The 18,351-nt window shown below is 54.6% G+C and overlaps 1 protein-coding gene across 7 annotated transcripts in view; it reads right to left on the bottom strand.

The window, feature by feature from the left end:
• The window catches only part of ADCYAP1R1 (ADCYAP receptor type I), a 63,040-nt gene extending 46,358 nt beyond the window's left edge, over positions 1–16,682 (bottom strand). For 3 of the 7 annotated variants that reach the window (XM_054559343.2, XM_054559342.2, XM_054559341.2), the window contains exons 1-3: positions 16,478–16,682; positions 5,876–5,997; positions 4,243–4,348 (exon numbers count right to left, since the gene is read on the bottom strand). In XM_054559343.2, the coding sequence (XP_054415318.1) occupies positions 4,243–4,348; positions 5,876–5,926 (157 nt within the window). In that variant the 5' untranslated portion in view covers positions 5,927–5,997; positions 16,478–16,682. Of the gene's footprint in view, positions 1–4,242; positions 4,349–5,875; positions 6,163–16,477 lie in introns of those variants that run through there. The other 4 variants (XM_054559344.2, XM_024249793.3, XM_024249794.3 and 1 more) reach the window with 3 other exon arrangements.
• Positions 16,683–18,351: the final 1,669 nt, after the last annotated feature.

Raw genomic sequence — 18,351 nt, forward strand, 5'->3', positions numbered from 1 at the left:
CCCTGGTGGATGCTGTGCTCTGGCCAGTGGTTCTCAGACCTGGATACACTTTAGAATCACCTGGAGGCTTTTAACACAGATCTGCATGGAGCCCGCCGCCCCAAATGCTGAGGACTTTGGTCTGGAGAGGGGCCTGGACATCAGCACCTTTAAATACTCCTGGGGGCTCTACAGTGCTGCAGGTATGATGAGAGGGATAGAGGCCCATCTTTCACAAGTGTGTTTAATTTGGAGCCAAGAAGCCCAGCTCCAGCCAGGGCGCCCCTAAGAACAGGCCAGAGGTTCTTGAAGGTGCAATGGGGGAAAAGTAAGGCCTCCCCTGGTGAGTGACAGCAAGGTCAATGCTATCCCTGAACTTGAGGCTCCTTGAGGGGAGTCCCCAAACCTCAGCCTGCAGGGCAAGCTCTTCAGACCACAGCCCCAAAGTGAGCGGTATGGACACTGCTTCTCAGGACAGCTTCCCCAGGGGCCTCCCCTCACCCTGGCCTGCCCCTCTCCTTCCCAAGCAAGTCATTACAGGCCGAGACCTCATTCTCTCCTGGGCCTTAGAAACACAAACACCCTTTGGCCTTTTCATAGCTAAGAAAAGGGCGGACCTCGAGCACATTTCAGGGTCCCTGTCTCCCAAGGCCTCTTTCCAGCCTCACTGCAACTGCCTCTGCTGTATGACCTTTCACCCTGGCAAGGGGAAAGGTGAGGGCCAGGGTGTCTCCTCACTCCACTTCTGAGCAGCAAATGCAGCCCAGGGGTGAAGGCGTGGACTCCAGAACCATCCACATGCACACCTTGGCTCCACCTTCCCGGCTGAGGGGTTTACTAGGTAAGAGACAAGCAACCTAACCTCTCTGTGTCTAAGCAGCCTCATCTGTTAAATGGGGGTAAAACTCTACCCAGCCCATAGATTGGTGAGGGTTAAATGAATTCTTGTGCGCGCGCGTGTGTTTGTGTGTGTGTGTGCGCACATGCGTGCGTGTCTGAGAGAGAGAGAGACAGAGAACCCAGTGCCCGCCTTGAAGTGCTGGCTGCTACAGTGCCCACCCACCTTACTCACTGCTCCCTTTCCACCCTTTCCCAGCGGAACGCTTCTCTCCACCTTCCTGTACTCTCCATCTGCCCTCTGAAGCCCAGATCTGCTCCCTAACTTCTCCCCTGCTCTTCCAGAGAGCCTTCCAGGATTGTTCCAAGTGGCACTGACCTGCTTCCTAGAGATGTCTCTCTACTCCCCAGAAGAACTGGGATCTAGCAGAAGGTGGGAGCCCTGGAAACCCCCAACACTCCAAGATGACAGCTCCTAATAACTACAGGGTCTTAGTTAAGTGCTTAGCAAATGCCATACACTGTCCTTAGCACTTCTCACAGGCTTTTATCACTTAATGCAATAATCCTATGTGGTAGGCATCATTTTTCCTCCATTTTTCAGACTGAAAATTAAGGTATTAAGGGCCCTTCAAAGATCCCATGGCTGGTGCTGTGCCCGAGGAGGGGCTGGGACCCAGAGCATGTCACTCTTCAGAGGTGGTGCATCCCAGCAGTTGAGAGTACAGGCTGCCTCTGCCTCTTAATGGACTATGTCCTTAAGTGAAGTACCTCCTTGTGCCTCAGTTCACTTATCTATAAAATAGGGGTCATAATAGACCCACCCCCACCCCCCAGCCGCTGTGGTGGTAGAATGAAGTGCTGGCACAGAGCCTGGCACACAGGAAGTCTGTAGAGGGTCTGGCTATCAACATGATCCACCCCACCCCACTCATTTTAAAAGAGAAGCTCCTGAGGTCCAGAGCAGGAAAGGGCCATGGAGTTGGTGGTCCAACTGGGCCTTTACTCTTTTCCTCTTTCCCAACTAATGGCTGCCCTTGCTTCTGCTTAATTAGCTCAGCTCTGTTTTATAAAGCCCCACCCTATGATTCAAGGGAGGGGACGAGTAGGGATAGATGAGGGACCCTCTCCTTAGGCAGATCGTGAGAAGGTGCAGCCTCCTCTCCCATCTGGACAGGGTTAAAGGAGAGCTATTCACTGACCTCTTGGAGAATCCTTCACACCCTGACCTCCTATGGCCAGCCCTGACTCACAAGGTCCCTGAGAGGGCACAAGTGGAGCCCCTGGGGCAGTTGCAGAGATGCCAGCTCAGTGGGAGCCGGCCACTACTTTCCCCCACCTTCAACTCCAGTGGAGATGACATGAAATACACAATATCTGCTCTCTGGGCCCTCAGCCATGCCCCCTCAATAGCCCAACCCATCTGCTCCAATTCTGAGTTCCAAATACAGGAGGTTACTCACTACTGCCAAAAACACCAGGCTCCTGCCTCTTGTGGATTCCTCAGCCTACAGTGTTCACCCATTTGTCTATCCCTCAATTCTCTACCACCTTCAAATGCCTACTTATCCCTTGGGCCTAGCTCAAGGGTTCTCAACACCAGCTTCTCATTAGAATCGCCTGGGGAGCTTTTAAAAACTATGGTGACTATGACGGACCCAAGCTTCTGATTTAATTGGTTTGGATTGTGGCTGGAGTACATTTTTCTGAAAGTTCCCCAGTGATTCAGATATGCAGCCAGGTTTAAGAAACAAGGATCCAGTTTCAATATATGAATCCTTCCCACAAAGAACTCATCTCTTCCTCTCCTGAGCACACCTGCAGGTGAGACCTCCTCCCCAGCACTGGCCTGGCCCTTCCAGGGATGCTGTATTTCCAGCCTGGCATCCATCTCCCTTGTCTCTGCCATGACATCCCTGTGGACAGGCCTGTCTTGCCCTCTCTGCCCAGAGTTCAACAAGCAGGTGTGCAATTAAACTGCACACAGCTTACACCGAGGTCCCTGTCCCACCCCAGCCCCTGCCTTTATTCTTCCCTCCGGGATGATTTTATTGCTCAACCCCAAATGCATCTGAGACATACAATGCAGGAACAATGGCCCTGGGTTGGGAGCAGGACACCTGGGTTCCAGACCCACCTCAGCCTGATCCTCCATGTGATCCACACCATCCCTGCCCTCAGGGTTCAGCAGTCCCATCCTCCAAACAGAGACTTGGACCAGATATTCTTGTGATATTCTTTGGGTCTCCTCCAACTGTGTGCCCTTCTGGGCCCCCTGCCTTAGTTTCCCTCACTGGTGGGGCCCCAAATCCACATTCAACCTTGGTTAGGGCTGAGCAAGAGCTCAGCGGAGGCAAAGGCCGGCACGGTCCAGAGTAGCTCCCTCACCATTTAATGCTCACTGAGAAGCAACTGGCTGGGGAGCTCCATCCAGTGGGACCATTCCATTTAACTGGGCTGCAGATTAATCAAGTGCTTAAACAGATGGTGCTCAGAGGAGCCAGGAGGATCCAGAAGGAAAAATGAATCCCTCCAGCCTGAGCAGACAGCCCTACCCTTAGGCAGCATGGAGCCAGTCCTTCAACGACTAAGGCAAAAGTGAGGCTGGAGAGACCTCTGTGATGCCCCCTCCCCTAAATCCCCAACTTCCCCTGAGGCCAAAAGCTGAGGGCGCCTTTGCTCTGTGAGCCTTAGCTTCCCATCTGCACAATGGAGAGTTAGGAGGAGAGGGGTTCAATGCGGCCACTGGTTCTCACCAGGGATTGTGCCACTGCCTTGGGACATTTGAAATCTTGGGAGACATTTTGTGGTTGTCATTGGGATCGAGGACGTTATGGGCATTTAGAGGGAGAGGCTAAGAATGCTCAATGTCCTGCAATGTGTGCTTCCTCCAGCGGAGGGAAGCAGGACCCTCCTCAAATGCAGCCCCAGGAGAAGCGTTGTACCCAAGTCTTCAAGACTGAAGTTCCTGCTGCTGCTTTCTTCTCTGGCTTCTGATGCAATGAGCAGAAGAGGTGGGAAAGGACCCCACATTTCCTGCCCTGGGTTGACCAAGTGCTGTACAGCTCAGCCACAGGCAACAGCTGTGTCCCTGCTGCCACCAGGCCCATGCTGCCTGCTAACAAGCTCTTGACAGCCACTGCCCAGCTCAAGCACCAGTGCTATCCCAGCTCCTGTGGGAGAGAAGGCAGCCATGTCCAGTCACCCAGAACAGCTGTGAGGCATCCAGACCACATCAGCCTTGAGGAGAGCAACCCCAGCATCATTGCCCAGAGCAGATCCAGGACATCAGTATTCTGGAGGGCCTTCTGAAGTCCCCAGAAACCCATACCCTTGACCACTCACTTCTCGGTGAGCCTGAGCACAGGAAAACAGTTCTAAAAGCTGGCACTGGGGACGTGGCATGCTCCCTGCTGCCCCGCTCACCTGGAGAGGAATCATTGAAGCCCATCAGCTCATTGGCCCTCTGGATCTTCTCCAGGCACATGGCTTGCTCCTTCTTGAAGATGCAGTCAGAATGCATGGCGGGGGCCTGTAGGAGAACACAGGATGGATGGTGGGAGCGGGTAGGAGGCTCATCTGTAAGCTCTCCTACCAAAGCCCCAGGGGCAGTGTTCTGGGGGGAGTGGGGAGCAGAAGCAGAGAGGAGGGTGACAAGAGATGTCAGGGCCAGCAGGGGCCCTGACATTCACCTTGAGAGATGCCATAAGGGCTCTTCTCAGTCACCAACTCAATGTGTGGCTTTGGACAGGTCCCACTCCCTCCTGGGGTCTCAGTTTCCACATCTTATAATAATATTAGCAAGCGCATATAGCACTTCACTCTGTGCATGCATTATTCTGAGTGTCATATGTGTGCGTGTGTATGGACCTGGAGAGTACTGTGAAGTACTATTTTTGTCATTTTCCATTTTACTGATGTGGAAACTGAAGTACAGAGATGTTAAGTCACTTGCTCAAAGTCATATGGCTCAGTAGACTGAAAGGCCAGGAATCGAACCCAGGAGGTCTGACTCCAGCAGCCATGAGGCTACTACTGCAGTTTAGAGGAGAAAACAAGTGGTAGGGGAGAAGTCAGGCTGAGAAAGCTCATTGTCTCTCTTCTCCAGGGGCTCAGGAAGAAAGTGCCCCCAGCAGCTGCAGGCTAAGGAGCAGTGCTACCATTTAGTGGGGCCTACTCGCCACCCTTATTTACAGAAGGAGAAACTGGGGCTCAGAGAGGTTAAGAAACTCCAGCCCAAAGTTACACCGCTGGTTAATAGCAGATATGGGCTTCAAGTTCAGGACCAAGTAACTTCACAGCCCATGCACTGCTATCATGACAGCTGCTTCCAAATGCTGTCCCTTTAACTCAAAACCCCAGGGCAGGGATGGTTCCCAGGGAGATGTCAGCAAGTGTGGAGGCAGTCACAAGGCATTTGAGTTGCCAGGGGCCATGTTTGGGGACACAGTCCAATCCCTACTATTCACAGATGCGCAGGCAGTTCTCAGGGAAAGGGACAGGCTTGTCTGTGGCCACACAGTGAGTCAGGCCAGAGGCAGGACTGGTACCCAGGGTTCTGAGGACAGCCTCACCCAATGCCACTCTGAACTCTCAGGTAGAGTGGTGGGACCAAAACCTGGGAGTCCTCCTCTGCTCACTCCCCATCCCTACCTTCACTCAGGGAGAGACCTGAGCGGATGGCAGCCTTCTGAGTTCTATCCTGGCAGGGCATTGTGGACTGGTGACGAGAAAATCGAAAGAGGCTTCTGCAGCCCTGACCAGGGCTCCTGCATTCAGTTGAGCAGGTTGTGGACTGTGCAACTCTAAAGGTTGCCACACATTACCATCATAAACATTTGTAAATTTTGTAATCATTTCTGGTCAAATCAGTACAAGGTCTTGAGGAATGCATGTCTTTTCTGATTCACACAAAGGCACTGGGTGGCCCAGTGGTGGTGTTGGCAGAAATACCAGCCAGATGAAGAGCTGAGCTGAGGGCACAGAAAAAACATGAGTTCTCTGGAGCGGGAGCTCAGGTGAGCCTGGGGCTCTCAGAGAGATGTTCCTGGGCCCTTACCATAGGCAGCAGGAGGAGAGCAGCCAGGGAAACCTGCACGACACCAGCCATGACACTTCTTGGCCAGCACCACTGGCCTCCCACTGACAGCAGCGGCAGGTCAGCCCCAACGTGTCTCTGGGCTAGAGAGGAAGGAAAGGTGTGAATCCTGTGAGCCCAGTGCAGTGGCAGGGAGAGAGACCACCTCCCTTCCTTATTCCCCCAGCTCCCTGCAGCACGGCTCTCAGCCTCCAAGGATAACCCCACCTCCCTGCCTGCATTCGTCTTGCTCTTTCTTCTTCTGCCCTGCAAACATGTGCTAGGCACTCAGTCTGTGCTAGGTGCTGGGGATACTGTGGGCACACACTGGCTCAGCTCCACCAGTCTCCTGGCATGGTCTGGAATGGCTTTCTCTTTGGCAACAGAGGGATTGCCTCCCCAAACCTTTGCATTTTCCCCCTCCTCCACAGTGACAAAGTTTTAGCTGGCACATGCATGCTCACCTAGAGATGATATTTCCGGGTATCTCTTGCTTGGAGGTGTGGGCACATGATGAAGTTATTAGCACTTATGGAATGTGAGTGGCAGCATGTGGCCGCATCTGCACCCTCTGTGCATGAGGGCATGGCATGATCTCTGCTCTTGCTCTTTAACCCTTCCCAAATAACAAACCCCACTTTGACAGTGTGGACGTGAACCGTATCTCAGTGGGCAGGGAGCAATGCTGCAAGAGGAGGCAGGATCGCCAAGTGACCTCGTGGAGCCCAGCCACTCAGCCTGCCTGGAGGCCCACCTAGCTCCAGACTGTTACACCAGAGGGAAACCACCTTCTAGCTAATTTACCCCCTTAAAGGGCCTCTTTGTTCCAGCTGCCTGGCCTGGTACCCTAACAATTACACCCACTTTTTGCCTTACCTCACTCTACTTCATCTTCGGGATGAAGCCTTAAACCATGACACGGAAAACATAGTGACAGCTGAAGCATGTGCTCAGGCCTCAGAGCTGCCAGAGCTCCAAGGGGGCAGGCCTGCAAGGACTGGGGCCACTGGTGGGGACCAGAGAGACAGGTTACAGGGAGTCAAAAAAGGAGGCTGCAAGACCCCAGCACGCTCCCAGGGGAAGAGTATACTCTGCTTCTAAAATTGATCATTACGACATATACCCTACAACACAGCAATTCTGCTTCTGATAAATATTTGCAGTTGGACAAAAAGAAGCATATGCAAGCACATTCGCCACTGCATCCTTTAAAATAGCGTCAACAATAAAAAATGGGACAGCAAAGCATCCATCAACAGGCACTGCTAAACAGGCTCCATTTCAGCTGTACAATGGTTACGGTTATTTAAAAATTATTATTACTATTAAATTATTATAAAAGAGATTGAGTAGGCCCATATCAGGGCACTGCTAACCCACAGGTGCCTGGCCCGGGAGGCCATGGGGGGCCCAAGCAAATCCTACATATGCATCCCAACCATTAGTCTTTGCACACCCCCCACCAGCAGGCAGAGCTGCTGCACCCCAGAGGCCTTTGTGTCCCTCACTCTCTGCCTAACCACGTCCCCTCCCTCTCTCCTTGCCTCCCACAGGGCCTCTCCAAACTCAAGCTGGAGATAAGCAGGCATCCAAAAAGCAGAAATAAAACCAGCTGCAGGAAGGCTTGAAAAGAGGGAGCTCCCATCTCCCCATATTATGCACTGGGGCTCACTCAGAGATGCGGAGGGAAGCCTCAGATATCCCAAGAGATGCTCCAAGAAGCCTGGGAGCCATAGCCCAGCCTCCTCCTGTGGGTCAGGGAGGACAGGGCAGGCTGGGGAAGCACTGGCCTCAGCACTCCTAGGCACCCTGAGGCACCATCTCTACCAGGCACTCAGGCTTCCATCTCTGTACCAGCTCCCAGGGCTTGCCACGCCCCTGGTGGCCACAGGCTGCCTCTGGCGTGACCTAGCACCGGTGGCCCCCAAAGGGCTTGGTCACTTCTACCAGCCCTGGGGAACCCAAGGCTCTGCCTGCAAAGAGACAACCCTCCTGACTTGCCTGGCTGCGAGGGAGGAGTGTCTGGCACCAGTGACAGAGGCTGGAGGCCATCTCTCGAGGCCAGCAGAGTGTTGCGGGGAGATCCTACAAGGCAGACAGCCTCCAAGATCAGGGGTCGATTCCCTGCACCTTCCGTGACCTCAGGCCAAAAAGGTGAAAACAGAGCTCCTTACTCCAGCAACACCTTGAGGTGGCAGCAGCACTACCCCGTTAGGACTGGGCTGCCCCCTAGCAGATACTTACTGCTTCCCCAGCAAAGCCCTAACCTCTGACCCCAGTATGAAACCTGGGCTGCCCACTAGAGTCATCTGAGCTTTCCAAAACTACCCCTACCCAAATGAATCAGAAGCTCTCAGCTGTGCTTCGGGCAGCAGTGTTGTTTAAAGTTCTCCAGGTGATGCTCGTGTATAGCTAGGATTATAAAGCCTCTATTTTAACCTTTATTAGAACCCAGGGAGCTGGCACAGAGGAACTAGGATTTTGAACAGCTCTGGTGGGGTGGAGGAGCGGGTGGCTGCAAGCAGACAGAGAGTGAGTTTGTGTTTTGAGGACTGGTGGATTTCTGATTCTGTTTCTCTCTCTTTCTCTCTCTCACACACACACACAAATACACAGAAACACGTCCACAGAGATGATCATAAAGACCTGTCAACCCTACAGAGACAAAGAGAGACATTTATCCCCAGGGCCACCACTTGAAGGTATCAATACAAACTCCCATGATGGGATACACAAGGTGGAGATTCCTTCAGGGACCGACAGGCAACCACACACACACACACACACACACACACACACTCCTTCACAGACACATAGAGGACCACACACAGAACAAAGATATGTGCAGATGCAAGCACACGGCAATTCAGATGTTCAGATATGTCACATATCAGACTGTAGATATACAGAACAATTCACGCTTACACACACTCACTCAGCAAAGGCATTCAGCTATAGAGAGGCAATAAGATATATTTGGATTCAGATATGGGTGCAGGTATAGGCACGACACACACATGCACATGTGTGTACATGCATGCACACATGCAGGGATGCCCAGACTTGCAGGGGCCTCGCCCCTGCTGTGGGAAGGGCAGCTCCTCAGCTGTAGCTGCAGTGGACTGAAGACAAGCTCCAGCAGAGGCCCCAGCCCCGACCCACCCCCAGCCCTCTGCTTCATCGCCAGGCTGCTTACTAGGAGACAGGTGTGTCCCCAGCCCAGTGACCCAGGGTAAGGGAGCTGGGGCACTCTCAATAGGGCGCCTCTTCTGGAACTAGACCCAGGGTTCTTGATTCCCACTGTTACCTTCTCTTGGTCCCCACACCCATTACAGTTCACCCCCTGCCCAACTGGACACAGACGCCCCCGCCAGCAAAGAGGAGGAGAGAGAGAACCTGGGAGCTCCCAGGCCTCGACTCCACTGGGGACCTCAGGGATCACCTTCCACTGCCTCTCCCCTCTCTAGGCGGTAATCCTTTCAGCCCCTCCAGGCACTTCTGCCCCACCGCAACCCTGCACTGCCCCCCACTGGACAATGCTCAGAGCTTACAGACTTAGGCTGCCTGCCCCAAACCAAGTGCTTCTCTGCAGTGTCCCTCTGAGATGCATCCCCTCACTTGTTGGCCACCCCAGCCCTGCCAGTGGCTCCTCCTCCTCCAGACTCTCCCAAGCTGCTAGTGACACCCTCAAGGGACAGACCAGGCCCCGCCACTGCAGCCCAGGGTTGATCTCTCCCCTCCCTGAGGATGGATTTCAGCCCAGCCACAAAAGTGGCTCAGGATGGGAAAATGGGTCACCCCATGTTTCCTGACTCTCTCTCTTGGGTCCAGACTCTGTTGTGGCAGATAGTTTTTGAGGATGATTAAAGTCACCTCCTGGCATTTAGTATGACAGACTTGGGACCATTTTGCCAGAGGTTTTTGCCCTAGGAGCTTGGGAAAACTGCTTAACTTTTCTGTGCCTTCTTTTTATCATCTGAAAAATGGGAATAATATTAATGTCTATCTCATAGATGTTACAGTGAGACATCAGCAAATTTATACAAATAAACTATAGAGTATATACTATAGCCCGGCATTCAGTAAGGGCTATACATGTGTTAACTATTATTATTATCTCACCACTTTGTGTTCAGACTTTTTGCACCCTCCTGCTGTCACCTCCACCCCCACAGCACCGTGTCACATTCAAAATGGGAACAGCAGGCCTCCTGTGCTTTTATTTACTAATGGCTAACACTTATTAAATACTCAGTATGTGCCAGACACTCTTCCAAGCAATAAACATGTGTTAACTCATTTAACCTGCCTGAAATAGTTACTAGCATTAGCTTATTCTATAGCAGAGGTGACCGATGCACAGAGAGGGTAAGCAACTTCCCCAAAATCACACAGCAAGTCCCTGGTAGAGCTGGGAAGTAAACCCAAGCAGTCTGGCTCCAAAGTTGGTGCACTCCATCCCTATGCTTCCACTGCCCTCTCTTACTGGTCAAATGAAGATCAGTTCAGAGTCCACTGGTACCCTAGTAGGGACCCCCACACATACCTCCAGGGGCTGGTCAGGTCCACCACTACACCCATTCACATATCTATATCTAGTTTCCTCCTTAGGAAGAGTTAGTTACAGACACAATATTTCAGACCTGAAATAGACTTTAAAGCCCACCTCCCAAGGTGCAGATGGGGAAACTGAGGCCAGAAAAGGCAACACACTTTCCAAGGTCACACAATATAGAGCCTGGAGGCTTGCCTGGCAGGAATGGGATGTGTGACAGATACCTGGACTGTAAGGGAATTCAGGGGGATCCCAATAGCACACCATTCCCCCTTCCTCCTCAGGCCTCATAAGCCCAGCCACCAAACTTGAAGTGAAGCTGACTATAGCCACGTCCTCCTCTGAGTCGCTGCACCAGGAAGCGGTGGCCCCTGCACACAGAGGATGGCGTCATCAGTCAGCACATGGGAGCGAGCGGTGACTCACTGGGCTCGAAGACTTTCCACATCTCCGTGCAGAGGGGACTCAGAGACCCTCCAGCCATCCGTGTACTGTCTAAAGCCTGGCAGAGCCCTTCTGCTTCCCATGGCTAAAGGCAACTCTGCTCTTGAGATGGACACTTACCCCACTCCAGCGTCTGGCCCAGGCCCACAGTGGGAAGCTCTGATGTCCCTGTGCCCTTCCCAACCAGCCCAGAGCAGCACAGGTTCCTCTGCCTCACATAAGCCCACACAGGGGTGTGTGGACAGCCTACCCTACCTCTTCTTTGGGCCACACAGGCCTGGGACTCTCATCTGCCCATCATGGGGCTGGGGCCATCTGTGCCACCTCCTACTGGAATCTTCTGGCCGCTCAGCATCCCTCCCCATTACAGGGCAGGACAAGCCTGGATACCAGAAAGGAGATGGCCAGGCTAAGTACATCACTTGCCTCCCCTGCTCTCCCATGCTCCCTTTACTCATGACAGGGGAGCTGGACCGCCCCTACTTCCTCCTCTCCCTCCTAGGGCCAGGAACAAGGGAGAGAAGGCTGAAAGATGAAACACTGCCCCCCTCCCACTTACCCCTCAAAGGGAGGGACAGAAGCTGCTGCAGGGAAGGAGGGGAAACCCTCTAGAACCTCTTTCCTCCTCAAGAAGACCAGAGCTGATAAAGGGCACAGACAAACTCCTGGGCCAGGGGCCTCTTGGCAATGGCAGGCGTGACAAGGTGACAGGAGTCAGGCCACCAGATGGACCCCAGTGATGATCCCACTCATGCCCTGCATTTTGCACAAGCTTGGGTGGGGAACCAGGTCCAAGGCAAGGAAGGGCCAGGCTGGGGCACCCGTGCATGTTGGCAGTATCATCCCATCTCACTGGTGAGGCCCTAGGAGACCAGGAAACTTCCCCAAGGTCATGCTGCAGAGTCCTTCCCAGGGTCCTGTGAGGAGTTCTCTTCCATACTGGATAGTGCAGGGACCTCTCCTGACCTGGAGGAGTCAGGAAGTGCATCCCCTGGGCCAGGTAAGAGGAGGGGGAGGAAGAAGGCGAAGATAAATACAGGGAGAAGAGGGAGGTAGGAAGGGAAAGGATGGAGGGAATGAGAGGAGGAGGGAGGGGAGGAAGGGGAACAGGAAGCCTGACCAGAGGGAGGCACAAGCTTGTGGAAAATGTTCACTGAGCACCTACCCAGCAGGGGGTATGGTTTGGGGAGGAGTAGCTCTGCACTGAGTGCCTTTCCCTTTGTGCAGACCCTGGTTAAGCTTCAGCCTCTCCTAAGTGAGCATGAGCCCAGCTCTGATGTGCGTGTGCCCACAGCACCTGGCACAGGCAAGACACACGATTGCCCAGAAAACTTGGATGAGTGCCCCCTGGATGGATCTGGGAAGGTGATTCCAGGGTGTCAAGGAGCACAACAAGATATCAGGAGGCGATGAGGTGGATGAGAGGGTGGAGGGCTGGTGCCATTCTGTGGAAGCTGGAGGGTTGTTCCACCAGGACAGGGGTGGGGCAATGAAGAGTTCTAAGCAATGGAGTGGAGTGATCAGCTTCTCATTTAGAAAATATCCCTTCAAAGGCTGGGGAGCAGAGACGAAGGGGGAAAGTGCAGGCAGAAATGTACCCTGAGGCCCTTTTCTGGATCTAGGGTAGACATGATGGGGGACTAAGCTGAGCAGGAAGGCGGTTGGGATAGAAAGTAGGGGACAGAATCCAGAGACCCGGAAAAATGAGAGAGGAGTGTCTCCTTGGACCACCCCCACCACAGGTGGCAGGAAGGAAATTTCAGGAGGAGGCAGTAGAGAAAGGAAGAAACAGAAGGCAGGACCTGGTTCACTACACAAGCCCACAAGCCTTAGATCAGCAGCTGGGAGGTTCAGAGGTGCCTAGGAAGGATATATATACGTTTGTCTCAGCCAACCCTCTGTAGTGCCCATTGATCAGGAGGGAAAGATGAGGGCAGCTAAGGCAATGCATGGAGTCTGTGGAGAGCTGGGATGAGAGTGTCTGGCTATCCTCCAAGGCCAACTCAAACCCCCCCACCACCTCCAGGAAGCCCACTCAGGCAGCACCTGCCCTTTATGACCTTGCTCTCCACTGAGAAGCCCCAGCCCTGAGATAAGGATCCCCTCTCCTTTGAGCTGTTTCAGGTCTCGTCATGTTCACTGTGAGTTTCTAGTCTTGTCTAGAAACAAGGGGCATGCCCAGGTTTCTGTGTGGCTTCCCCACCCATGGGGATGGGCACAGACTTGGACACAAAGGGTGAATGGTGAAGGGGGCTCAGGAACTGTTTGGCAAGCTCAAGTGACAGCAGTCAGTTTTTCAGTCCTGAATGTTGTCTCCAGGTGTCTTTAGAGTGGGGGAATCGATCACAGGGACAAAGCAGAGGCCAATCTGGGGGAGGGTGGTGAGGCCAGGCAGGGAGCCTCTCCTGGGCCTGACCCATTAAACAGATGGGCACTCAGCTCCACATAGAACGGAGCGAAGCGTCCGAGGTACCATCAGGCATCTGCAGCTATCAGAGCTAAGCCCCTCCCTTCGTCAACCTCTCTGACCATTTATCTTTCCTAACCTTATATCCCAGGAGCTGGCAACCCCTTCCAGCCAGTCAGATCCAGCCTGTAGCCTATTTTTATACGGCCAGTGAGCCAGGAATGCTTTTTACATTTCTAAATGGTTGGAAAGAATTAAAAGAATCATATTTCACGACACAGGCAAAATGTATGAAATTCAAATTTCAGTGTCCATAAATAAAATGTATCAGAACACAGCCATGCTCACTTGTTTACATATCATCTAAGGCTGCAGTAGGCTACACAGTGGAATTAAGTAGTTGTATATGGACACAAGCGTAAAATAATTGCTATCTGGCACTTTATAGAAAAAGGTTGCCTACCCTTGTTCTAGGCTTATGCAACACACGCACACACATGCACACACACACACACACACACACACTTTCCTCCGTTCAATTCAATATTCAGCTGGACTTTTATTAATGAAGGCCTTTGTGATCTTCTTTGGGCAAATACCTCCGAGTCCCCGGGTGTGCCCAGATCTGTGTGAGAGGGTGTGTCTCAACGTCCATTTGTCCATTTGACAGGTGTTGCCTGTCACTATTGTGCCCCAGCTCTCTGGCAGGTGTCATAGAAAGCCTATATGCCTTCCCAGCTGTGTGTCACTCCCTCTCTGTGTGTCACTGTGGGGGTGGCTGTCACCGTTTGCCTCTGACGGCATCCAGAGCTCGGTACAAACACGTCGCAGCTGAGGAGTTTCCAGTCTCCATCTTGCCAGGCGGCTGGACCACTAAGCCCAACTCATTCAGACCCTGGAATCAGATTCCTCTCCTCAGGGAAGGCTGAGGGTCTCTGAGGCCTCTAGGCCTTCCAGGGTGGAAAGCCACTTGGCAGCTCCTGTCTGGGGCATCAGGCCTCTGCTCACAAACCTGCCCAGGACAGGAAACTCATTGTCACCCCCAGTGTCAGCCCCATGGTGGGTGGGTCTCAGGCAAGCAAGGCCTTCCTGGCACCGAGCTAAGCTCCGGCTCTGCACTTGGCACACCTTGGTTCTGCCCTGTGGCAGACAGCACAAGATGTCCTCCACTTAATTAGTGCCAGCCCCAGGTCAATGAAATGCTTGTCCCTGGGAGGGCGGCAACCTGGGACACTCCAGCTTAAGCCCTGTCCCCAAGAGAAAAGCCACCCTGTGGCCTTAGCTTTCCTAGCCTCTCAGCCACATATACTATAAACTCCCATGTGTGTATTTATTTATTCGACACAAATTGAGAGAGTGTCCCAAAGTTGATGCACAACAGAGAGAGGTGGCCACATGAAAAGGCATGGGTCCCAAAGTGTTTCTCCAATCAATCCCCTGTCAGCCTGAACCTTATACAAAAGAGGACTTAATGCACCCTTTAGCCTAGATCAGTCCCGAGAGTGCAGGACAGAGATCCTTTCAGAGGCTCCTCACAGACACCTCCCCTCACCACACATGGGGACAAACAGACATTTGGGGGTCTTGTCCCAGACACCCAACCACCCATGAACCACCCATGGCCAAAGAAGAAAAGGATCAGGCCCACCTCCATCGTCACCCCACATACACTTGTTGATGGATTGGTTGGAAGATCTGGCCCAGGGCCTGCTCAGCGTGTTCCATCTCCAATTTGTATGTACAGATTTCGGCTTGTGTCCAAGCTGGTGCCTCTGCCTGCCCTCCCCAAGGTCAGTGAGGAGCAGAACTTAGCTTAGGACTGGGACTCCACCAGTCCTACTTGTACCCAGCACCAAACTCATTTAATTGAGGTCTCCTGAGAAAACCCGGGTGCTGCCTGCTGCCCCTGCCCCCAAAGGCTCAAAGATAGTTTTCCATCTTCTTGGGAATCCTACCGCCACTCAAAGCTTCTAGCTTGACCTTCAGGATGCTGTCTGCCTCTGGCCAGCTGCAGTCCCAGGGCAAATTGCCCTCCATATGCTGCGTCCAGCCCCTTCCCATCCCCCAACCCCTCCCCAGGGCCGCTCATGGGAAAAGCCAAATGCTGTGTCTTGGAGAGGGCCGGGGGGGCTTTGTGGGACATTGTAAGGCTGGGGAAGATAAAGGGAGTCTGACGCACCTGCACTCAAAAACATAAAAATGGTCGGAAGAATTAGCAGGTGTCCACCACCCCACCCCCATCTTCCAAAAGGGGGCTGAGCTCCATCCAGGGGTGAGGCTCCGCTCCTCAGCTCCACGTGAAACGCAATCGGCTTCCGGCTGGGTTCCCTCCTGAGGGTCTAGTTGCATCCATTGGCTCCCCTGTCCCTTCTGAGCCCCCTAACCTGCCAAGGTCCCGCCGAGGATGTGGCCTCCGCCCCCCGCAGCTGCCGCAGGAGCTTCTGCCTTTAAAGCGGCCGGCAGGGGTCTCGGCGGGCCCACTTCAGCCTGGGAAGGCCAGTGCGTTTCCCCACAGACCCCGCAGGGCGTTTCTTCTGGGGACCACCGAAGCCCTGGCATCCCCAACCTCAGCCCCTCCGCGCCACGGGAAACGGAGACGACACTCTTTTGAACAATCCCGAATGTGTCACCACAGAAGGGCATTCTACACTGGCCCCTACCGCAACCCCTACCTAGCACATTGCTTGCCCACCCCTCAAACCCCGTGCGGATTGCGGTACCTAGCCCCGGGGGACCCTCCAGCCCTGCCTTCCCGATCCGCCTAGGTGCGTCCGTCCACCTAGGGGTAGGGAGGCATGTCCCTCCGGGTCCCTCCGGCCGCATGGCTTGCCTGCCCCTGGTCTCCCTTCTCCGCATCAGGAGGGGCGCGAGATAGCTGGGCCGACCCCCACCCCGGCAGTCTGCGGCGATCGGCCGCCCCGAGCGCAGCGCCAGACACTTGGGTTGGGGGGTGTCAGCCTGACGCGCAGGAAGGGCGCAGCGGCGGGAGGGGGCTTCATTTCGGATCTGGGAGGCTTGCCTGGCGCCGGCCCTCGCCCGCTCTCCGTCGGTGGAGGTCGCGGCTGGCGGAGACCACCGAGCAGAGGAGGGGATCCAAGGTCCCGGCTGGGCGAAGGTTCTGGAGCCGGGAGAAGACGGCCGAGGCGTGGAGGGGCAGCCGCTGCGGGGCGACCCTTACCTGCTCACTGAGGGGCCTGTCCGTGGGGCCGGGGCAGACTCCGCAAAGGACGCGCAGCCTGCGAGTCCGCGGCCCGCGCGCCGCGGGGATGGGGAGCGTGTGCGCCGAGGAGCGCGCGCCAAGCCGGGTCTCCGCGCTTGTGTGGCCGCGGGCGGCCGGGGTCCGTGTGTCCCTGCGCGGCGGCGTGTGCGTGTGCGCACGCGGGGACCACGCTCGCCCGGAGCCGCCGCCGCCGCCGCCGCCGTCACTCCCCGCCCGGGGCCGAGCGCAGCGCCCCCTTTGCCCGCCCCGCGCGGCGCGGCAGTTCAGCTTGGCTCGGTCCTGCGGGAGAGGCGCCGCCTCCGCCGCGAAGCCAGGCCCGGCGCTGGAGGGAGGCGACCGACCACCGCCTCCCCCAGCTCACTTCGCAGGCTGGGAAGGGGGTGCTGCAGGCCAATGAGCGCCCGGGGGCGGGGTTAGGTCGAGGGCGGTGCGGTGGGGGGCGCGGTGGGGGGCGCGGTGCGGGGCGCCGGGATGCTCAACCCGACCCCACCCGCAGCACAGACTGGAGCAGGAGCTGCGGCGGGAAATCCCAGTGGCGGGGGTCGGGGGCGCTGAGGTGGAGGCCTCAGCCCCCTGTCATCCCCGTCTCCTCTGTCTCTGGGCCTCCTGGGCTCACCACCCTCTTTCCAGTCTCTCCATCATAGCCAGGACTAGAAAGCCTTCTTTCTTCTCCCTAGGTCCTCAAGATTTCCTGTGTATTAGAGCCTGTCTTCCCTCTCCTCCAAGAAGCCTTCCTTACCAGGCAAGTCTCAGACCCTCCTTGGGCTCTTCTTTGCCCCTACCGCCCAGGCCTGGGAGGGTCAACTAGTTTTGGGGAGTCTGTCGGGATGTCCTCAAATGTGACCACCTACCCCCTCCCCACCCGGAGAAAGACCAGAAAGGGGATGGTGGTGCTTACAGGACAGAGGCAATTTAAACTATCAGACTGCCTGGCTCCAGTCCCTGCTGTGCCACAGCTCTGTGAGCTTGGGTAAGTGTCTCAGCCTCTCTGAGCTTCAGCTTCTTCATCTGCACAAGGGAACAGTAGTACTGGCCCCCAGGGCTCTTCACAGCAGCATTAAATAAAAATGGTACACTCGCCCCATAGTAGTTTCTCCCTGGTATCATTGATTCGCCGATGCTGAATAAATTACTATTGCTACTGTTATTACAGTCCTGTCCAACCTCCTCCTAGTACAAATGGCTTAATAAGGAGAACTACACAGGTAAAGGTGGCCTAGCAGGTTGGCAGTGAAGCCCAAACTTAACTGAAAGTAGTTAGTTACCCACTCCCAGGCAAGTTCTCACCCTCTGCCCACCCCACCCCAGCCCCCATCCCACAGCTGCTCCTGCCTGCCTCTGCTCTCAGTTTTTGGTCCCTGCCTCAGGCATCAGTCTCTGAGAGCTCTCAGTTCTGCAGCCAGGCTCTGTCCTTGCCCATTCAAGTAAATTCTCGCTCAGCTTCCCTTTGGGCCCCAGTTCTAGGTATGGCCACCTTGTCCAGGAGGCCTCAAGGAGGGGAAAGGAGGAGGGAGAGCCTTGAGCCTTCCTTTGGGGTCCCCCATCTACCAAAGAGGAAAGGACCTGTGGATGGAGAGGAATCCGTATGGAAACTTGAAAGAAGCAATCTGAGGTCCCAGAAAGACGCGTGGAGGTTCCTAGGTCCATGTTTCTCTTTACTGACCAATGACCGCTGACCCCCATTGACACAACACACTGGTAGTCTGATTGGTTCATGTTCCTTTCAGTCCAGGAAAGCTTCCTGGTGGAGGAGAATATCAGTCTTATCTATATCAAGAAAGAATGAAGAGAATGGAGAGAAGAAATAATGGAGAGAAAAGGGCCAGGTGCTG

Source organism: Pongo abelii, chromosome 6 (assembly GCF_028885655.2).
Source record: "Pongo abelii isolate AG06213 chromosome 6, NHGRI_mPonAbe1-v2.0_pri, whole genome shotgun sequence".
Taxonomy (NCBI): Eukaryota; Metazoa; Chordata; class Mammalia; order Primates; family Hominidae; genus Pongo; species Pongo abelii.